The sequence below is a fragment of the Lycorma delicatula genome, chromosome 3 (assembly GCF_047948215.1).
Source record: "Lycorma delicatula isolate Av1 chromosome 3, ASM4794821v1, whole genome shotgun sequence".
Lineage (NCBI taxonomy): Eukaryota > Metazoa > Arthropoda > Insecta > Hemiptera > Fulgoridae > Lycorma > Lycorma delicatula.
The window spans coordinates 73135909-73157771 of NC_134457.1; the positions used below are offsets into that span (position 1 = coordinate 73135909).

Consider the following 21863-nt stretch of genomic DNA (forward strand, 5'->3'; position numbering starts at 1 on the left):
TTCCACTATGCTTTATTTCTCTTTAAATATTAAGGTAGTTATTTTTAAAAACAATAATTTACATACAAAAATAATAAAATAACTCAACTAATTGTTGTTAATGTAAGTATGTACGCTTGCTTGATGTCTAATGCATGGAAGAGTAATTTACAGAAAATGTTTGCATTTAAAAAATTTTATATAATCCAAAGTTGAAGAAAGCACATAACTACCAGCACTCATTCCTAGAAATTCCTTCCAAGAGCAAATGTCACAAAAGAAACTTACCCGCTTTTCTTGGTAAGGGTTAAAAACAGTTTAGCATAGGTAAGGAAATCTTTAATAATGAAAATAATTTTTTTAGTATCATTCACAGATTTAGAATTTAGAGAAGAAGAATCTAATTTGTATGAAGTGTTTTTTTTTTTTTTTTTTTGTGACAGCTAAGCATACTTAATAGCAAAAGCAAAGAATTAAACCTTCAGAAATATGGTGTTATGAAAGTTTTTTTTAAAATTATGTTCTTAGTTGTTGATATGTACAGTAACTATTAAATTTCAAGTTTAGTTGCAAAATAAATTTGGACGATTTTTTTAGAAAAATTAAAGAATAAAAATCAACTATTTAAACAAATACAATATTTAAACTGTAATCAAGCTCCACTGACACTGCTACCACAACACGCAGTAATCAATGATAACAGAGGGAAAATATATTACACTAGTGTTGAATTATTATTGTTAATTATTTGCTATTTCGCGTAAAACACCAGTATCATTTTTTTCCTTTTATCTTGATAATTTTATTATATATTCGTGTTAAAACTGTTGGCTAAAATTGTTTTTGCCATTTATTTTTAATACAACTGGATTTTCATTAATATCTATAGTCAACCATGCATCATACGATTTCATAATATGATCATTTATCATATGATTTCTTGTGTCTAGTCCGTTGAAGGCATAGTTTTTGTTAGTAAAAAATTTTTTTTTAGTTTAGTTAACAATTTGATTTAAGTAATTATTTATGAGAACCTTAAATATTTTTGTATAATTCATCTACGTTGGCTTCATTGAAGTCACAACTGTTAGAAGGCAAACATCTGTTTTTTAAACGTGAGCTAAGCTACTAAATGGACCTTGAAAACCTGATTCCGTAATAGTTGTGTGCTTTGTGTACGTTGTTAGGTTTTCCTGGGTCGAACTATCATAATTTACTGATTGAAGAAAGAAATAATGAGTACAAGAATATCAGGTGCTAAATACTGTCTCGATTCAGTTTTACATGATGAATCTAGGCCTTGGGCATCTTATTTGGCCTGGGCTGAAGAAAAAAGTGGAGTAAAGCGCCTGTACCTTTTTACTTGTAAGTTATAGAAGTAGTATTGTAATAATTATACTTCATTACATGGCAGTTTTGTATTAATTAACTTCGTGAATGAATTAGAATCGTCTTCGTTGTAACGTAAAAAGTTGGCTCCCATTCAACGACCAAATTAGTGAGCAGATCAAATATATTTAATTTAACTCTGCCTAGGGTCCTTTTCTTTATTTTTATCCTGAATAGGATGAGTCATTTAATTTACGGAAATAGTTTGTTTTAAATCAAATTGAGTGAAAGATTTGTAAAAATGTTATGGACTACATGTTACCTTAATAACAAGGCAGCTATGTTTGTGTAATATTTAATTGGGAGGAATTTATTTATCTGGGTTTAAAAACAAGTTATAACGTTTCGGTTCTGTAGCCTTGTTTTGCCTAGTTATTTATTGCGTTGACTTGGACCTGGGAAACCAGTGTTTTTTTTAAATAGAAGGGATACCTTTTAGTGTTCACTAGTGCTAGGATATAGATAAAAAAACAATGCTCCTGAAGAAAACCCCCATTTTTTATGGTAGGTGATTGCTGATTAAAATCTTTTTTCCGTTTTGAGTAGGCTAAAATACCAAAATGTGCTGATGTATTATTTTGATAGTTTGAAAAAGTTAGTGAAATGAGGAAGTGAAGGAGATATTAAAGATAAAAAAAAAAGTTTTTTAAGTAGATATTTATTCATAACTTTTATAATTTACATTTTTGAGTGGATTTTTGTACCCATTTCACTTAGAAAAATGTTTTTGTTTGTGAATGCCCCTTTATAATTGCATCATTTACTTTCATTTTAATGTTTGCTTTAGATTGTTTGAAGGTACTTTAATAAATATGCAATTTTTTTAAAAATTGCATTATTTTTTAATATGGTATATTTTAAATTTGTTTTTTGTCATTTGTAGCCTTTCTTCAAAATCATTTTATAGTTTGACGCAGGTTCCATTGCTCATGTTTATTAAAGTAATAATTTTGATACCTTACTTAAAATGATGAATCACATTTCTGTGAAGTGTAAGTAAATATTTTTTGCTCCTAAAGATGAAATACAGTAAGTAACAATATTAAATGAAGCACTTACTATTTACGATGCTCCTCCTGTTTTCTTTGTTTAATTGGTTATGATTGTTTTATTTCTATACTTAAAAGTTATGATTGGTTAATTCTGTACCAATTATTTGTTATTTCATGATTCTGTTTTATATTATTTTGTTTTGCATACAAAATTTATTTGAAATATATAATGATGTTATATCAGCATTAGCTCAGTTTGTTAAAAAATGGTTGTTCTGAAATAATTTATATGTTAACATTTACGATGTTAACAGAAAAAGCTTTCTGTTAGAAATACTTATCAAAAGTGGTTCATCTATTGGCAGAGCAGGGGATAATGGCAAAACAATCATACAGGAATTTATACATTCATAGTTTCATTCCAGATCCATTGTGTTCATTTTATTCTTCATATTTATTAATTTTATTGATGTTAGAATTTCTTGATTTTTTTAAGAGTGCAAAGAAAAAGAATCTATGTTTTAATCCCTATTTTTAATACTTCCGGAAGTCGATAATTTAGTATCATTAATGCCTTGATGTTTACACTTTACTTTAAAACTCCTTAAAATTGAAAATAATTTTTTAAAAATTACATTTTAAGCATAATTTCTTGATTGAAAGAACTAAATAATGAATGAATGTAACAGCATTAGCCAGTACATGATGTAAGTGTAGGATTGTTGCATAATAATCTAGTTTAAGGTTTAAAGAGTAACTTTTATAATATTCAGAGTACCGTGATAAGATGCCCACATATCCAATATGATCCAATATGATTGTATCCACATATCCAATATGATTGTGCCTGGTCTAATACATTCACGAATGACTTTTAGCAGTGTTTCTGGTGTGTGATTACAGACCATGTAAAAAAACACTCTTTGGTTTCTCGACAAATCTTGCCGAACACCTGTTGGCTGTGGATAAATCCATCCAATATAGTATAGTACTTGCATCTGGAAAAACAGGATTCATCTATTTCAACTGCTGTGTTCAGACTGCTTATTATTACCAGATTCTGTATCAAATTCTCTGCACATACTTCCTGCCAGTAGTTCTTCCAGTCAGTCACAGCATCAGAACTCATCCCTAATTCTTCTGTACAATAAGTGGTGGTTGCATATTGTTTAAGACCATGAATAAATAAATAAAATGATCATGTCAAATTGTAGTTTGCTAGTCTGTAACCAAGTGTTTTTCATGAGACCGATTTCAGTCCTGCTAAAGATGTAATTATCATAAAAAAAAGATGTAATATCATTCCATGCCCATTATTGCTATGCCAAGGTTTATGTAGAATCCCTTTCAGGTGCAAAAATTCAACGCCTTTCTCCTTTGAATCAAATTCCTAAACTAAATGAAACAACATCTTCACAGCACAATATATAGACAAAGACTGATTACAGATAGCAACACCAGTGTTTAGTAATAGTGTGCAATGTTGTTCTAAGTAACCAGACATGTTTAAACATGACCAGTTAGTTTAAACACGAGCAATTACCAATACCTAATATGTAACATAAAAAAAAGCCATTGCGAGTGAGGGAAACAGAAAAGGCCCATCTTTTATGGTAAAAAGGTGATTTTATATAAAAAGAAGAAGGTACCTTTATTCTAATGTAATAAAAATAGATAGGTAAATGATTGAACAAACCTGAACAGAAACCTTTACAGAAAGAAAAATTGACTACTTTTTCTCATTAAAAAAACAATTTAAAAAATTGTTTATAGTTGGTTGATATCTGTAGAAATAGTATTTTATTACAATGCTGAATAACAAATGAATTCAGTAATAAAAGATAGTAATTCTATTGAAAATTGCTTGTGAAGCAGGTTAGGTCTGCTAATGTTGACTTTAAAACTGGTTTGGTTTGTTATTAACTTCACTTAATTCCTTTAACTTAATATCAATTAGCATTAAATATATTTAAAAAAAAAAAATTCATTGTATTAAATAATGAGTGAGACAACTTTTATGAAGTACACTTCTTTTCTTTAATGCTTTGGTTCTATACCAGGAAATGATAAAACATTGCACAATACGTCCAGACAGTACTAGGTATGTAGCCATTATTATTTTGGAGTTTATTTTATTCTTAGACATATTTGTAAAAAACCATAAAACAATCTTGTTACCATTTCTTTTTTGTATGAATAAAATCCTGTGATTAAGCTAGGTGGTATAATTTTTGTAACTAAAATCTTTAGAGACAACTATTAGCAATTTTGTGTAGATAGTACATGCAAAATATCATTTTATTGGTAGAATTACATTGTGCCAACAGCAATTCTGACTTTTAAGACCATAAAAACTAGTATTGAAAGTTGTTAACCATATGGGTACAACCTGTAAATCAAGGTTCTGTCATCAGAGTAGAATTCTCAGAGGCCAAAGAAAGCAAGGTAGGCGAAGAGTAAAATGAAAGTGATGCTGATAAATTTTTTCAGTGGCACATTACAGGTTTTCTTAATAATAAATATTTAAAAAAAAGTATTTTTTAGGATGCTATTCTCCACAATAGCCCAGAGTTCTAAAGTTTAATAAATGTGTGTGTGTGCGTTTGCACATACACATGTACAAGAATTTAATTTTGTGAATTTAAATAAAAAATTTGAAAGAGTGTAATTAGAGGGTTCCATGATGCAACTGACAAAGAATAGATTCAGCAGTACTAAAATGAGCAGACAATTTTGTTAATGTTATTATTTAGAGTTTGGATTTCATCTCCAAATTCATTTCCAGAAGAATATGGGCTTGTACTCATGGTAAAATTCAGCAAGCTTCGTTCATTGAAAAAGCTACACTCAGTTATTTTAGTAAAAGGAGCATTTTATCATGTAATATATTTTATCCCCTAATTTGCATTTTTTGACGTGTGTCTTATTTCAGCCTCCAGCCAAATCAAATCTCCATTTAAAATTTTTATTTATGTAAAAGTTGCAGAGATGAAATTTCATGTATGAAAAATTAGTTGTTTATAAAAAATTCCTTTGAAAACTGTGCCTTAAGAAAATATTCCCTTGAAAACACGTATTTTGGAGGAAAATCGCGAAATTCTAGTAAAATTAGGTATTTTGTTTATAACTTCTATGCAACAACTATTTATTTATGTTTTTTAACAAGTTACCTTTTAACCCCCTATTGTTAACCACAATAGCAGTACATTGTCTAAGATTTTAAAGATCTTTAAAATTTAAAATCTTTAAGAATTTTTAGAAAGAAAAATTTAAGATTTTTTAAGTCTAGATTTATCGTTAAAGTTTGGAAAAACCACTGTGATAAAAAAAAGTCATGGCATGCCATGACTTTTGTATCTCATATTTTTGGTTTATAAATAGCCCAGGTGTAAAACCAAATAGTCAGGCATAACTTAATCTAATAAATTTTTAAAATAGTCATTTATGTATCAGGTATTTCATTTATTTGTTTAGAAGATTCCGGTGTTAAGTTTGTTGCAAGGTTTATATTTGCAAGGAGTTAGTACTATAACTGAATATGTACGATATTTGTGTTTAACGCCCAGAAATTGCATACTTTGTGAACAAAGTTTATATTAAAAAAAGTAATTACTGGACATTTGACAATTTTAGTGCCTTTTCATTTAGGGATATGTGATAGTGTTATATATTTTATCAAAAAAATAATTTTTATTTACAGAGAAAATTTAACTAAAACTGTAAAAACCACTGTAAGCTTGTAAAAACCATTTTTGTTATGCATGTGTATTGTTAGTAATAAATTAACAACCTAATACTTATCTTTTAACCTAATTTTTTTTTTTTTTTTTTACTTATTACGTAAATGTTTATTGTCCCAAGAAATATGTAATGTGTTTATTTCACTTTTATCAGCAATAGATTGCCTATTCAAATTTATCTTTTTCAGCTTTAATCATCAACAGAACATTAATAAAATGTTAATAACAAGAGTGTAAAATTGTATATATTAAAATGTTTCTGCAGTCCTGAATTCTATTTTCTGTATCGACTGTATGCTAAATATAGTCTTTAATACTATTTTTAATAGATTGTCACTAATGAAGCATTATATTTTTTTTAGTGGCGATCCTTTTTCTTGGGGTTTGGTTAGTTTTTGGATATGCAGCACAGTTAGTTTGTAATGCAATTGGTTTTATTTATCCGGCTTATGCATCAATGAAAGCTATCGAAACTCCTCAGAAAGGTGATGATACAAAGTGGCTTACGTACTGGACAGTATTTGCCCTCTTCTCATTTATAGAATATCCAACTGATCTACTTCTCCATTGGTTTCCATTTTATTGGTTAGTTAAGGTAAGTCTATTTAATATACAACAATTATACATGTGGGCCAAATAGAACTGGTTCCACGAAATAAAAATTTAAAAATGAAAAGCAAAAAGTAATATTACATTTTTTACATTTATTGATTCTCGATTACAGTGCTCTTGGAAAAATAAATGTTTACAATGTTGCAATCTAATTTTAGTCTCTTTTCAAAATGTTCATCACCAATCACTATACAAAGTTCAGCATTGAAAATCATGTTCAGAAAAACTTTGTATAATTCTCCAACTGGAATCCTGGCAATATTTCATCTTTCAACTCTTCCAATGTCTGTGAGTTGTTCTTTCAGACTATCCCTTTCAGATATTACTTGTTTAGCTTTATAATGTTGTTTTAATTTATGCTCAACATTCACATGATAAGCTTTCATTTGTAAATCATGAAATATACACTGACACAATGTTGAAAAACTCCTGTTTGTTGGGCTAATTGTCGTATTGACCTGAGAGGACGCCTTCCAATATCATTTGCTATATCAGCGACAGCTTCCAGAGTTCAAACAGTTGGTTGTTTCACCCTTTTCACATTGGTAACAGAGCCAGTTGTTCATCGCGTTTTCACTAAATCTTGAATTGTTGATTTTGAAGTAACATTACTTCTAACATAGATACCGTGAAATCTTTCACCAACCAAATTTGTTGAATTTGTTTGAACATATTCCTCCTCAATGAAAACATACTGCCCAATTGAATACATCTTGACGCACAAACACTACAGACTCACTAAATGGGAGGGAAAGGATGAAGGCTTATGAGTAAGTCAGTGACCTTCAACTAATATGCATTTACAACAAACATACATGTGTCAGAAGATACTGTGTTGGGTGGCTGGGACTGGTTTTATATGGTCCACCCAGTAGAATAATTATACGATAATTTATATTCCGTAATTAGATTAATGTTCATTCAAAAAGTGTCAAATGAGTCATCTAAATTGTACAAGTGATAATTGGCATGTGGCAAATAGAAAAATTATTTATAATGTCTGTCATTTTTTTTTCAAACTGAAATACCAGAAATAATTGGGGATCAATGTAAAATGCACAAAAAGAGGTATACACTATCTCAAGGAAACATACAATTTTAATAATTATGTTGGTAGTACTAGTTCAGTGGTAGTATTTTGTGACACAGAACCTAGTTTTACAATCTTTCTATTTAATTGCCCTGGGTCAGAGTGAAGAGCAATATTTGCTTTTACAAATACTTCTTTTGAAAAGCTTGTGATTCATGATTCATTAAGTTTGAGGAACTCAAACTTAATGAATCATGAATCACAAGTAGTGAATCATGAATTATCTAATGTAGTGGTAATTCTATGAATGAATGTTTGTAAAGATTAAAAATAAATAACAGTGAGCTGTTATAATAACATGTTATTAATAACATGCAGCTGCCTGATGAAGCCTATTTCCATTTGAATGGATTTGCTAGTAAAATGTTTCACTACTGGACCCAGCAAAATACTAACCAGTATCCATTATGGAGCATTAAGGTTATCATGCTATTTGCTGTCTTTCAGATGGTGTAATAGTACCAATTTTTTTTTTTTTTAAATTGGGATGCCTTGCTGCTACTTTCATGTTGTCTTTGTACATTATAATGCTTTACCTTTGTTATGAAGAAACACTGCAAATATTCTCACAGTAATGAAAGAAAGTCTGTTTTCAATAGTATAAATCAATGTTACATACAGCACAAATATTGATAACAGTGTATACCAATGACTATTGTACCCTGTTTAATTCTGAGAAATAGTAACGTTTCATGGCTCCGAAGATCCCCTGATCTGTTAACATGTGATCTCTTCTTAGTGGCATCACCTTAAAAGCAAGATGTACTGTATTCAACCTGCTAGGATTTAAAACTGGAAGCCAAGATCTGAGCACTAATCATCAAAATTTGTGTTGAAATGGCGGCCTTATTAAATATCACTAGAGACTGAGGAAGTCTGTATAGAGATGGAACTCACCTGGAACAATTGTCAAATAAATTTCAGGTTTCTCTTCTTAATTGGCATATTTTGTACTATTAAATCTCATTAATAAATCATCAAATATCTTTTTAAAAATTTTTGTTCCAAAATTTTCTCTTTTCTTAAGATATATTAGAAAAAAAGAAGATTATTAATTTTGTAATCTAATATAATAGTAGTCTAATATCAGTAATTTGAATTTCGTTAACTTGAAAATTTTGATATGCAATTTTTTTTTATTTTCTGTCTTCTTAAAGTAAAATTTCTTTTAGTAGAAAATTTTAAACAGCTAACTTAATATGTAATCATATTTAAATTTATTTAGGATAGATAGATTATTAATATAGCAAAAATTATACTTTCAATTTAGTCAGTTTTCCTTGTTTGTTGTGGTTGTGTTTGGAGAGAGCAGCTGCTTCTTAAAAAAAAAAAACCATCACATAAGAAACTAGTGTTTTTAAGTTTGATTTATATCCTTCACTGAAAGTTAACAATAAAATTTATGTTCTATTTTCAGTATGTGACATCTGTCACAATTTCATTTTGATTTTTACTACATAATATATAATGCAGTAACAGATATTACCATGCATAGTTATGGTTTAGTAAATTCTTTGCTGGGTGAATTAAATTTGTTTATAATACTAAAGCTAGTTTTAATACTTGTGGATAGAGTACCAGTGATAGAGTTCTTGTGCTTAATAAATAGTACCAGGGAATAATTTATTTATTAATTTATATATCAACAACAGTCTGACATTCAGCAATAGTTACTGATGGTTGAATCTGTAGCAAGTGAAAAATGCCATGCCTGACAAGGACTCAAACCTGGAACCTGGATGAATGCAGAGATTTTATCTCTTCTGTCACAGAAATCATTGAAATAATACAGTGATATAGTGTAAAATAAATATATTTACTTGTTTATTTTATCAAAAGCTAACTCCCAGTTATTCTAAAAAATGACATACTGTTCAATCTTATCAGCAAGTGAAATTTCAGTAAAATGAAAAAATATTTCCCTTATACTTCGATTTATTAGTATTTGACTGCATAGATGTTTGTACAGAATGCTGACTTGAAAACCACAAAAAAGTGTGGTTTTTGATTTATATGAATAATCAAAGTTTTTTATTTAACAGGGTTCAAGTTATTGAGATTTGACTACATATTAAATTCTGCTTTTGTGTTTTATTTTGGCCCCCCAAATTATTTTTAGTTTTTCAATTCATGTGTATATATATATATATATATATATACGACATGATTTATTTAATAAATTTTAATATGACATGATTTATTTATTAAACATTTAGATGGTTACTGATCTTTGTAAAGTATTATTGGAATAAAACAGCTTTACTTAAGTTCATTAGTTTATTCTAGGGTTTTTATAAGAAGCATACAGGAAAGTTAAGGAAAGTTTTGGGGTACATAAGTTAAAATCTAATAATGTGTTAGATTTTAATTTATGTACCCCAAAATTTTCGTAAGCAAAGATGGTACACCGATTGGTACCGATTTATAATATAGAAGAAAAGGTCGATAGGTGAGTGAAATACATTGAAGAGTTATACAGAGGGAATTGAATTAATAACTGGTGTTATAGATGAAGAAGAGGAAGTCAAAGAGAATGAAAAAGAAGACACAATACTGAGATCTGAATTTAATAGAACATTAAAGGATTTGATTGGGAGAAAGGCTCCTGGGATAGGTGAAATACCTGCAGAATTACTGTGCAGTGCCGGTGAGGAAGAAATTGATATATTATACAATCTAGTCTGTAATATTTACAAAAAAGGGGAAGTTCAGTTAGAGATTAAAAAGAGTGTTATTGTCACGGTACCAAAGAAAGCAGGAGCAGATAAATGTGAATAATACAAAATAATTAGCTTAACTACTCATGTATCAAAAATTTTATCCAGAATTCTGCACAGAAGAATTGAGAGGAGAGTGGAAGAAGTGTTAGGAGAAGACCAATTTGCTTTTGCTTTCAGGAAAATTATATGGACAAGAGAAACAATTTTAGCACTCAGATTAATAGTAGAAGGAAGATTAAAGAAAAACAAACCAACATACATGGAATTTATAGACTTAGAAAGGCATTTGATAACATAGACTGGAATAAAATGTTCAGCATTTTAAAAAATTCAGGGTTCAAGTATAGAAATAGAACAATTGCTAACATTTACAGGAACCAAACTGCAGCAGTAATAATCAAAGAACATAAAAAGGGAGTCTGACAAGGATGTTCTCTAAACCCGTTATTTTTTAATCTTTACATAGAACTAGCCGTTGATGATGTTGAAGAACAATTTAGATCCGAAGTAAAAGTGCAAGGTGAAAAGATAAAGATGTTACAATTTGCCAATGATATGGTAATTCTTGCTGAGAGTAAAATAGATTTGTAAGAAATAATGAATGGCATGGATGAAGTCCTACGCAAGAGCTACTGTGTGAAAATAAACAAGAACAAAATTAAAGTAGGAATAATGTAGATGGACCTCTAAATATAAAAATAGGAAGAGAAAAAGATTACAGAGGTAGTAGAATTTTGTTATTTGGGAAGTAGAATTACTAAAGATGGATGAAGCAGGAGGGATATAAAATGCCGAATAGCATAGGCGAAATGAGCTTTCAGTCAAAAATTTGATTTTCTTACATCAAAAATTAATTTAAACGCCATCAAAACAGTTTTGAAAGTATATGTTAGGAGTGTAGCTTTATATGGAAGTGAAATGTGGTCAGTCAGAGTACCCGAGAAGAAAATATTAGAAGCTTTTGAAATGTGGTGCTATAGGAGAATGTTAAAAATCAGATGGGTGGATAAAGTGACAAATGAAGAGGTGTTGTGGCAAATTGATGAAGAGAAAACTATTTGGAAAAATATAGGTAAAAGAAGAGACAGACTTATAAGCCACATATTAAGGCATCCTGGGATAGTCATTTTAATATTGGAGGGACATGTAGATGGGAAAAATTGTGCAGGTAGGCAACGTTTGGAATGCATAAAACAAATTGTTAGGGATGTAGGATGTAAGGGGTATAACGAAATGAAACAACTGGCACTAGGTAGGGAGTTTTAGAGAGTTGTATCAAACCAGTCAAATGACTGAAGACAAAAAAAACAAAGTTATTGTTTTTCAAATATAAAAAACAGTGTTTTTTACCCCATTTTATTGGTTTTCACACTACATCTCTTTAAAACCTACTGTTCTTAGACCTATTTTATTCAATTTTTCAGGCCAAAAACTATAAAAATCACTAATTTTGTTCCCTTAATTAATGTTCTAAAAAATTCAGTATGACTTTATCTCGCCAGGTAGCTGAAATCTGAGTAAAATCTTTTACTACCTGTAACTTTCAAACAAAGCATTAGAGTGGGAGAAGACTTGGATTTTTGCCTGCTGAATGATTGATCAATCACATTTATGTCGTCATCAACTGGTACTTATCCAATATCAACCTGTCATTATGCTCACTGAGATTATTCAACTTTTACAGCAGTTACCTTTAATCAGTTATTGCTTCTGGTGCTGACTGCGTGGTGAACAAAAGATCATGGAGATGGATTGTTGAAAGAGTAAATTGGAATGGTTCCACCATTCAACCTTCTCATCACAGGGGTTCAAAATATTCTAGGAAACAATCCAAGGATATCATGTTCTTTCTTAAAGCCAGACATCTATATTCGATTATCTAATACTTCCTGTGTTATTGTGCGGATTGTTGGTTTTATTTTTTCTGTTATTTAGTTTATATATTGTTAGGCTTAGCACATGTGTTAAAAATTAGTTTATTGTTTTCATTATTGTAAAAATATTACTATTTCCTTACTTTTATGTATGTTTTCTTTTTGTTAAGAGATGCTTATTCAAAACATGTGATGTAGTTCTTAATTAAGTTGGAGTACTTATCTTGTCTTATGTGTGCATCTGTAATTAGATGTTATTATTATACATATTATATCTGGTCCTTTTTTGTATATGTGATTTTTTCCATGTGTTAATTATAATTTATAAGTTCATTTATTATTTATTTTATTTCAGTGTGTTTTCTTCGTCTGGTGTTTTGTGCCACTAGAAAATAATGGTTCAGTCATTATTTATCATAAAGTTATCCGTCCCATCTTTCTTCAGCATGAAGAAGGGATTGATAATGCTTTATCAAACATGGCTGCTTGCGGTAAGCTTTGGTCATAAATTTTTAATTTTTAAATCAATTGGCTTTTTCATTATGTTTTCCTATATTAGAATGAGTAAGAAATAAATGCATTATGGAATAATTTTTTTTTTCAGTACCATACCAACATAATTTAGATTTATTACAAGATGTAAAACGATCTGATAAGCTTCTCAAGAATTGAGTAACAATTTTTGATCATTCCTAAGAAGATGCACTACACCTTGTTGTCATGTATTAATGTTACTATAATTTCTGTTAAATTCTAATGTCTTGGGAAGTCAGTAATCATGAAACAACTTGCTGCATTCATTGCCCACCTAAAGTTACATTAAATCCAGTTCCTGTACATAGGAAAAATGTTTTATAGTTCTTTACATTCCAGCAGGTTTAAATTAATTCTGTTCGCCCAATACCTGTTTGGATATATGGATTTCTTAAATTTTAGCATTCTTATACAGTTTCCTCATACAAATTAAACTAATTTCAAAATAGTTTAAAACTAATGGTTGTAGAGTGAGTAAGTATATTGAAAATACATTTTTCTCTGTGCATCTTCATTGAAAAATTTGTGCAGAGATAAATGACACCAGTTTTTGGTTTAGCTAATAGCAGAATTTTAAAAAGTATGGAAGGAATTAAAAATATAATTAACTTCAATATTTTAGAATGAACCTTAAACTTAAAGTTTCTAAAATTGATTTTCATTTAATCTCAAAGTTTTCACACCACATACTATTTAATTTTAAAAATTAAAAAGTTTATATTTAATATCAGTTTGATAACACGAGTTACGAAGTTGTAAATAGTCTTCACAGATTTTAAGATGTTTTAAAAATTTTGGGGACATTCATTAAAATCTCATATTTAAAATATTAATTGAAATTTTTGATTAGCATTTCCCTGGGTTTCAGTTAGTTAGGTTTTATAGTAATATCTTTGGACATAAGTAGTTTTGTTTATATACATCATTGTTCTTTTTAACTTATCTTTTTATTGCTCATAGCTGAGTTAAGTTATATAATGTCACAGTTGGCAGCAGAAGTCATTTTCCTTAAGTGTGTGTAGCTCATCGGTTACAGGTTTTTTTATATTTTCCATCGTCCTGAAATTATGACCCTTCAACTTAGGGAAGAGGTAGATGTCACACGAAGCTAGATCTGGGAAGGCTGTGGAAGTAGGGGAATGTTTTCCTTCATCAGAAATTGTTAAGTTGAAAGCGAAGTGTGAGCTGGCACGTTATCGTGGTACAGCACCCAATCGTGTGCAATGTCCATTCGGACTCACTGGACCTGTTTTCAGTCTTTTCAAGACATCTTGGTAAAAGGCGCTTTTAACTGTCTGTCCTGGAGATACAAATTTTTTGCGCACAATATCACAGCTGTCGAAAAAAATAATCACTGTTTTCACCTTGGGTTTGCTCTCATGCGTACTTTCTTCAGACGAGGAGAACTTTTTGTGTGCCATTTTGAACTTGATATTTAGTCTCGGAATCTTATTCAAACGCCTACATTATTCATCGCTAGTTACTACTTTATCCAAAAAATTTGGTTCAATTTCAAGTCTTTCCAGTAAATCCTGACAATATTTCTACCTGGTTCGTTTTTGCTTCACAGACAAGTTTTTCACAGTAAGTTTCTAACAAATTTTTTGCATGTGGAAACTATCTGTTAAAATTCTATGAACTGCATTTTTATCCAGTTGAAACAAGTATGCACATGCAGCCAAGGTTTAACGTTGAAATAAATTTGCTAAATCATAAAACATAATTAGTAATTAACAGAAAGTAACAGGAAAAATAAAACAGAATTATTTCCAGATGCACATTAAGATGTAAAAGATAATATGAAATATTAAAATATAAAGAAAAAATACAGTAATTTGAAAAAATAAAGTATTAACCATATTTTGATACTAGTTGGTAAAGAGTTGTTTATATTTTTTATATATCACTCAAATATAACTACAGTCGCATAACTTTGGCTAGCTAGTCTACATGGATTTCTATTTTTGTCTTAATTTAATTAAAATTAATGAATGCATATTTTATGTATATGCAATTTTTAATTTTAATTTAAAATTAAAATTTAAAAAAATTTAGTTTTATTTCTGTTTTGATTTAATTGGAAAAGGATTTTTTAACAATTTTAAATCTCATGTATAGTTTAGGGTTTTTAATTTTAATGTCTAATTTGCAACAAACTATTTGAAAAATTTCATAGCAACTGATGATGCGAGGTACTTGCAAAAGCAAGCTCTTGCTTGGTTTATGGAATAAGATAGGTGTCATCCTATTTTATTTTATTAATTCTATACTCGAGTTGATAGAATTAATGTAATATATTTATTTATGTTTTGCAGGTCTACAAAATTAATTAAATTTCACTTTTTGGTCTTTCTACTAAAAATATATGTGTAAGATTAAGTTAAAATATTCAGTAATCAATCATTTTTACTTAGTTTTGAATTGTATTCTTTTTTAATAGTTTTTGATTAATTTAATGGGAAATTTCATCACTAGTGTATTTTATCAGAACTTATATTTCCTTTTTGTTTAATTTGTGGTTTGTGGTTTCTTCCTGTCTCACTAGTTCAGTAAATTTAGAAATGTGTGTATAGTTAAATTTCAATTAAATCCTCATTCTTCTTATTTTAAATGTGAATTTTTATTTTCATTAATATACTGAATTAAAATCTTTTTTGTATTTTTTTACAGATTTTTTTTTCATGAACAGCACACTTTTGTGTTTCCTCTTTCCTCATCCTACTCCCCATTTATCATTATTGTTGATTTTATTACAATTTTTACTTTATTTATTCTTGTTTAATCTTTTTCAGCCACTAAGGCTATTTCCAAAAAGCTGGCAGATGCTACACTTAACAGTAAGTCCGAATAATAAAAAAAAAAAGCAAAGCTAGATGCTTTCTAGGTGCTCACTGTCATTTTCTAGGTAACATTACATCTTTTTATTAAGCATGTTTTTTATTTACTTTGAAATGGTTTTTTTGTAAGGTCTTCCATAGTGGGTTACTTTCAAAGTTGATAAATTATATGTTGTCACTGATATTAAAAGCTTTAATATTTTATCAGCAGTAAGTAGTTAATTCCTTTATATTATTTTAATTGAATACATCGTTTTTTATTCGGTTTTTTTATGATGAAATATAAAAGATTAGATATTCGTATTATGAACACCAGTTTTTTTATCTTAATTTAATTGACATTGTTGCAACTGATCTGTTTTTATAAATATGATTTTTTTTTTACTTCATTAAAATCTTGTGATCAGTATAAAAACTGTCAAAAAAATTTGATAGTCATATTTTACTAATTTGTAATTTTTTATGCTGAATATACTGTATTTAATTATTACGTTTAAGTAGTCTTAATTAACATGTATAATCAATCATCTTATAAAAATTAGCATACAAACAACATAAGTGATGTAATTAATAATATATCTACAGAAATTATTTTATTTCTGTACATCTATACAATATACTCAAAAATAAAGATAAAACTAATTATATCTAATCCTTTAAATTTTTAATAAAAGCTGTTTTTTACTTGTTTTAATAAAAAAAATTCAATTCAGAAATAAAAGATTTCTAAGTATCAGTAAATTAATTACTAAGAAGAGATTGGCAATTCTTCATTAGCTGTCAACAACGTCTGAAGATTTAAACAAATATTGTTGATATTATCAAAAAAAAAAGTTAATAATTTATTTTATTTTGAATTCTTGCTAAACAAAGCAATTATCTAACTTCTGTTTTTGATTGTTTAATAATAAAACTTATCCATACAAAAGATCCTTGGCATCTAATTGGCCATATTCCAGTTTATATAAATAGTATAAAAAAATTTATCTGCTAACATTAAGATTTTAAATTTAAATTGAAAATGCCTAACAACAATTATAAACTAATCTTTCTATAGTAAAACAGAAATACAATGAAATTTCGCTGTAATGGAATTGAAGGGACCAACAGTTTTTCACGGTTGTACCATGATTTTGGTTATAAAAGAGATTAGAAGTTTAGTGTAATGTAACTCTAATAAACATTTTCATTATTCAAAAAATCTAAATGTAAAGAAAAGAAACACAGAGAGAGAAATGAAGACAAGCTTCTGAAAATATTTCCTTTAATAATGACATAAGCAAAATATTCTGGTATACAAGACATAATTTACACAATTAACAAATATATTATCTATCCCAATATATTGTCAAAGTAAATAGTCACTGCACTGTACTGATTGTTGAAAACATCCAAAAAAAACTGTACATTTTAATTAGTAGCATATACCTTCAATTTTACTTTTAATATGTATGATTTACCATTGTGGTCTATCCTACCTATGTTGTGGCTTTGAAAATGTATAGAAATCAGCCAACTAGCATTTAACACTGGTTTGTTGGCAGTATTTCTAGTTCACTTTCATAGTCTTCTTCACTTGTTTATTCTCAAAGAGAGTGTTTTTGATGATAGTATTGTCATCAAAAACTGCTGAGGTAGCTAAACCAACATCGACCCCTATATAAAGATCCAAATCTGTTTCCTAAAGAGGACTGTTGAATATTAAGTTGTTTGATCCACTCATTTAGTGAAAGATATCTTCATCATAAATATTGTTTTTCTGGGTTTAGAATAAGGCCAACATGTTGAAATGAATTTTTTTACTTTCGTAAAAATTTTCTTCCCTGTTTTTTGCAGTATACAGATCATAATGCTTAAATAGATTTTTTTTTAAATGATTTTTTACTAAGCCTTTTTCTTTGGCTACCTAATATTTTATATATGAGGGATGTTCAATAATTAAAGAGACAAATTGACATAGAGAAAAATCTATTTATTCAATGACAATGAAACTACGCTACTTTTCATGTCCCACCATTCTATGAGCTTTGCTGTGATTCCCACAGCACAGAAATCTTTACCTTGCTGATTGAACCATTCATGTAAGCGCTTTTTTGACCACTTTGTTGCCATCAGACTTCTTGCTATATAAAAAGACTTTGAGTGGGCCAAACAAATGAAAATCAGTTGGGGCTAAGTCTTGTAAGATCTAGAAAGTCATCAGCTCATTGGCTTGAGTCAACTATTTTTAGAACCTGTCTCAAACACATTTTGCAATAATTCAGCACATCATTAATGATTGAATGTGCTGTTCCAACATTAATATTATACAAACTATTAGTTTGGGAAATTTTGACTCGCCTGTCTTTACAAATAAGATCATTTATTGCAGCGTGGTATTCGAAACTTCAACTGGTCTTCCAGAGCAGTGGAGATCAGTCGCTGGTTCTGTCCAAATTAAACTGTTCCACCCACTTATACATGTTAATATGGTTTAAATACTTTTCACTATACTGTTTCAGCATTATTGAGTAAATTTCTGCCAGTTTCACACCTTCCGATAGCAAAAATCTTATCACTGAATGTTGCTCTTCCGGCGTATTTCAAGCAGAGCTGAAATTCTGAAATCAAAAGTGATTATATTTAGATTAATTATGATTGAACAGTTGATTAAATGTGTTCCCATGGTTGCCATCTTGACTTTTAAAAGTTTCAATTTCATTGAGTGAACCTTTTTTCTATTCATCAATTTGTCTCGTTAATTATTGAACTTCCCTTGTATTTTGACATACTGGTTCATCGGCTGCGAATAGTTATAGTTAATGTTATATTATATAACATTATTAATATATTAATGTTATATTATATAATTAATATATCCCTCCCTCTTTACAGATATTTATCAGTAACTATTTACCAATCGACCTTTCTTAATTTATCACCTTGTAAACTAATTTCTTCAAAACTTTCATAAGCTACCTATGCTCATTTGTTTCTTTGATATTTTACTTGTAGATTTTCAGTATTCTTTAAATATCTCAGGTTCTTTGACTTGCAATTACTAATAACAAACCTTTATCAATTTCTGATATATTGGTACAGACTTGGTCCTTAGATAATTTTCTTCTGACGTTTTTCACCATTAAATTTATAAAATACTCCTTTCATGAAGATTGAATTTGTTGTCTTCCATAAAAGCATTACTTACACAAGTCTGCTTTCTTAATTTCATTTTTTCAAACAAAATACTATGACTACTTGAATCTTTCCATTCAACTATTAGAAATTCTAATCTTCAGTTGAAAGAAATCGAGTAAAGAATTCAACTTTTAGTTTTATTACTCTGCTTTTTATTTGAATATTTGATCTTTGTTTGCTGTAACCACTGCAGAACTGCTTGATCAATTTACTTGAATTCTAGTGCACAAATCTTTTTTTTCCCCATACAAAACCAAGGTTAGCTAAGTTAAGCTGCATTAAATTTTAATTTTTTTTTCAGTTTTAAATAAAAATTTGTAATAAATTTTTTCTAGGTGGAGCTGGTGATGAGTGAAGGCTAAGTTGTATGCAGTATATATTTGTCTGCCAAGCTGTGCTATATTTATAAAAGTATATTCATTGTATCTTACCATTTTATTATTTTTTTTAATATGATTAATTTTATTTAGCACAATTTTGTACTCTTTTATACTATATACACTCAAGTATTGTAATTTTAAACCTTTAAAAATTATTCATGGGATGTTTTTGTTTAAATGGTAAAATTTCATTGTTAAAATGTTGTACTTGAAATATGAAAATAAAATCAAAAGAAATTTATTATTTTAATTTATTTTTTTATTTTTTTTTTGAAGTGCACTCATTTAATATTACTATGAAGATTTATATGTTTTGACACATTTATATAGTTCTGGCTTATCTCTATTTTTATAGATACTTCTTTCTTCAGTTATTCGAAAATAAGTTTTTGTAACTTTTTTATCCAAAGTTTAGTGTGGTTGATTAAAATGGGTTGTTGTTGAACAGTAAACATAACTAGATGAGTTTAAATATGTTTAACAAATGTTAATGTGTTTAAATATTGGACTTCTAACTTGCCCCTGCTCAAACATTTTCAACCTTAATTGAGCGTAATTCAAGAATGATTAATCTTCATCAAATTTTGTAATGCATAACTTCAGATTCACTATCATGATTCAGATTCACTAGTCATCTTTAATATGGCACATACCCACTACAACACACAACATAGCTGCATTTTCAGTAGTTTAATTCATTGCATTTTTACCTGTAATTTTTCAAATGTGTTGTAGCTTGTGAGATTGAATGTAATTTAATAAATAATAATTTTTAAAATGAGTGACAGTGAAACAGATACTGTTACAAAGAAGGGAAAACCATTGGGTACATGATGGATTGTGCCCAACAAAGTCTTGTACAGAGTTAGAACCCGTCACTGATACCATGCATAAGAGGAGACTAGGATTCTTGGACATCATGAAAATGCAAGATTCAAGACTTTTGAAACAGCTAGTACAGTACAATCTTGACTCGAAAAACACCAAGACAGGATGCAGATGGATCAGAGAAATAAGAAAGCATCTGAAGGAAATTGGCCTTACATCAGAAGACACCATAGATAAGATAAAATTAAACAAGAAAATCAAGAACAAAAAACTCAAAACATGAACATTTTCAACAGTGGAAAAGACATAAAGATCGAAACGTATGAAAAAGTACTGGGAGGACCACAAGGCCTGAATAGTCCCATTGAAGAAACTTGGGTAATGGACTGACTAAAGTGATGCTATGCAGTCATAAAAGATAATAATAATTAAGTTTAATAGTAAAAAGCATAAATTGTATGACAAATGCTAATTTTTTTCTGTATATTCTATGTAAATTTAAAAACATTCTGTGGTTGTAATTAACTAACAATAAACCATGTAATACTAAGTAACTATTTTCGAATAGACTAGTTATTAAAGTAAACATACAAAAGTGCAAGTTTACAGTACTGTAGTCAGGTGGAAAAGAGCAATGTTTTTTACCAGGAGGCAAATTGAAAATTTGTTTTTTTCTCTGGCTATTTCTATCCACCTCTATCCTTTTTTATTTATTGTAATTTTTTTCACTATCTAATGGAACGTTTACCACATATCTCAATTATTTTATTTTTTCCCTGGTTTTATGTTAGTGGACATAGTGCTCTTTTCCTCCAATATGAAATTAATAAATAATGTAAATTTCATGATTAAAAAAAAGCACTACGTCCTGTGTAATGCAAAGGAATAGTACAATTAAAATTAAAAGGAATTACAATTACAATTACAATTAAAAGGAATAGTATAATTAAAATTGATGTAACAATGTAAAACATTGTAGTTTATTTTGAATGTATAAAATAACAGTAGATTTAACAATTATATGGCAAAAGATAATAATTATTACAGTAGAAATAATTATCTTTGTTACTAAAACACAATAAAAAAAATACTTTGATATAAAATGAAATAAAATTAATATCTTATACGTAATAATCCATGTGCATTATTTTCATACATTCAAATCAACACTGTTAGCAAGTTGACAACAACTTGCGAAAAAACGCAAAAGAAAATTAGAAATGAAAAGTTACAAGATAATCTAATGACGAAATATACACTTAAATTTAAATTCTTACTTAAAACAGTAACCTTTAAAAAGATTTAATACAGTTTTATTTAAATTTTAAACAAATAAATATACCAGAATATAGTAATTGTAGACTGTAAAATGACATAATATTATTTAAAAACTACCTACTATTGTAATTATATTTCTAAAACAAAAAAAATTATAACATCATATTTCCAAAAAAAATATCAGAATAAAAAATTAGGAAATAATAAAATTGCAATTAAATTAGTTCTAAATACAAAAAAAAAATCCAAAAATCTAAAGTAAACTCATCAATGCAATAGTTATAAAAAGGAAGTTAAAAAAAATTAAATATTTCAATAATAATGTACTTATGAAAAATATTGTCACATTTAAAAAGAATTCTTATTCCTGTAAGAATGCATTTTATAACAGCTTAAAAACTGTAATAGTGTGCCTCTTTTACAAATACGAAAA

General features: G+C 28.4%; 1 protein-coding gene across 3 annotated transcripts; it reads left to right on the forward strand.

Moving 5' to 3' along the window:
- Positions 1-1056: 1056 nt before the first annotated feature.
- On the forward strand, positions 1057-19574 carry LOC142321692 (receptor expression-enhancing protein 5-like). 3 transcript variants are annotated; one of them, XM_075359979.1, is made up of 5 exons: positions 1057-1344; positions 6463-6695; positions 12752-12887; positions 15723-15767; positions 19280-19574. In XM_075359979.1, the coding sequence occupies exons 1-5, from the start codon at positions 1215-1217 to the stop codon at positions 19297-19299; spliced, it is 564 nt and encodes a 187-aa protein (XP_075216094.1). In that variant the 5' UTR covers positions 1057-1214; the 3' UTR covers positions 19300-19574. The 3 variants fall into 3 exon arrangements, 2 of the variants coding, with proteins under 2 accessions (XP_075216094.1, XP_075216095.1); XR_012755701.1 differs by having other exon boundaries at positions 1060-1344; positions 15723-15835; XM_075359980.1 differs by lacking the exon at positions 1057-1344 and adding an exon at positions 1635-1872.
- Positions 19575-21863: the final 2289 nt, after the last annotated feature.

Excerpts from the sequence above, each read along its gene's own strand:
- LOC142321692 (XM_075359979.1), top strand. The coding sequence starts at position 1,215 with ATGAGTACAAGAATATCAGGTGCTAAATACTGTCTCGATTCAGTTTTA. Across the intron at positions 1,345-6,462 it reads GCGCCTGTACCTTTTTACTT|TGGCGATCCTTTTTCTTGGG; the intron begins GTAAGTTATAGA and ends TATTTTTTTTAG. Across the intron at positions 15,768-19,279 it reads GGCAGATGCTACACTTAACA|GTGGAGCTGGTGATGAGTGA; the intron begins GTAAGTCCGAAT and ends AATTTTTTCTAG.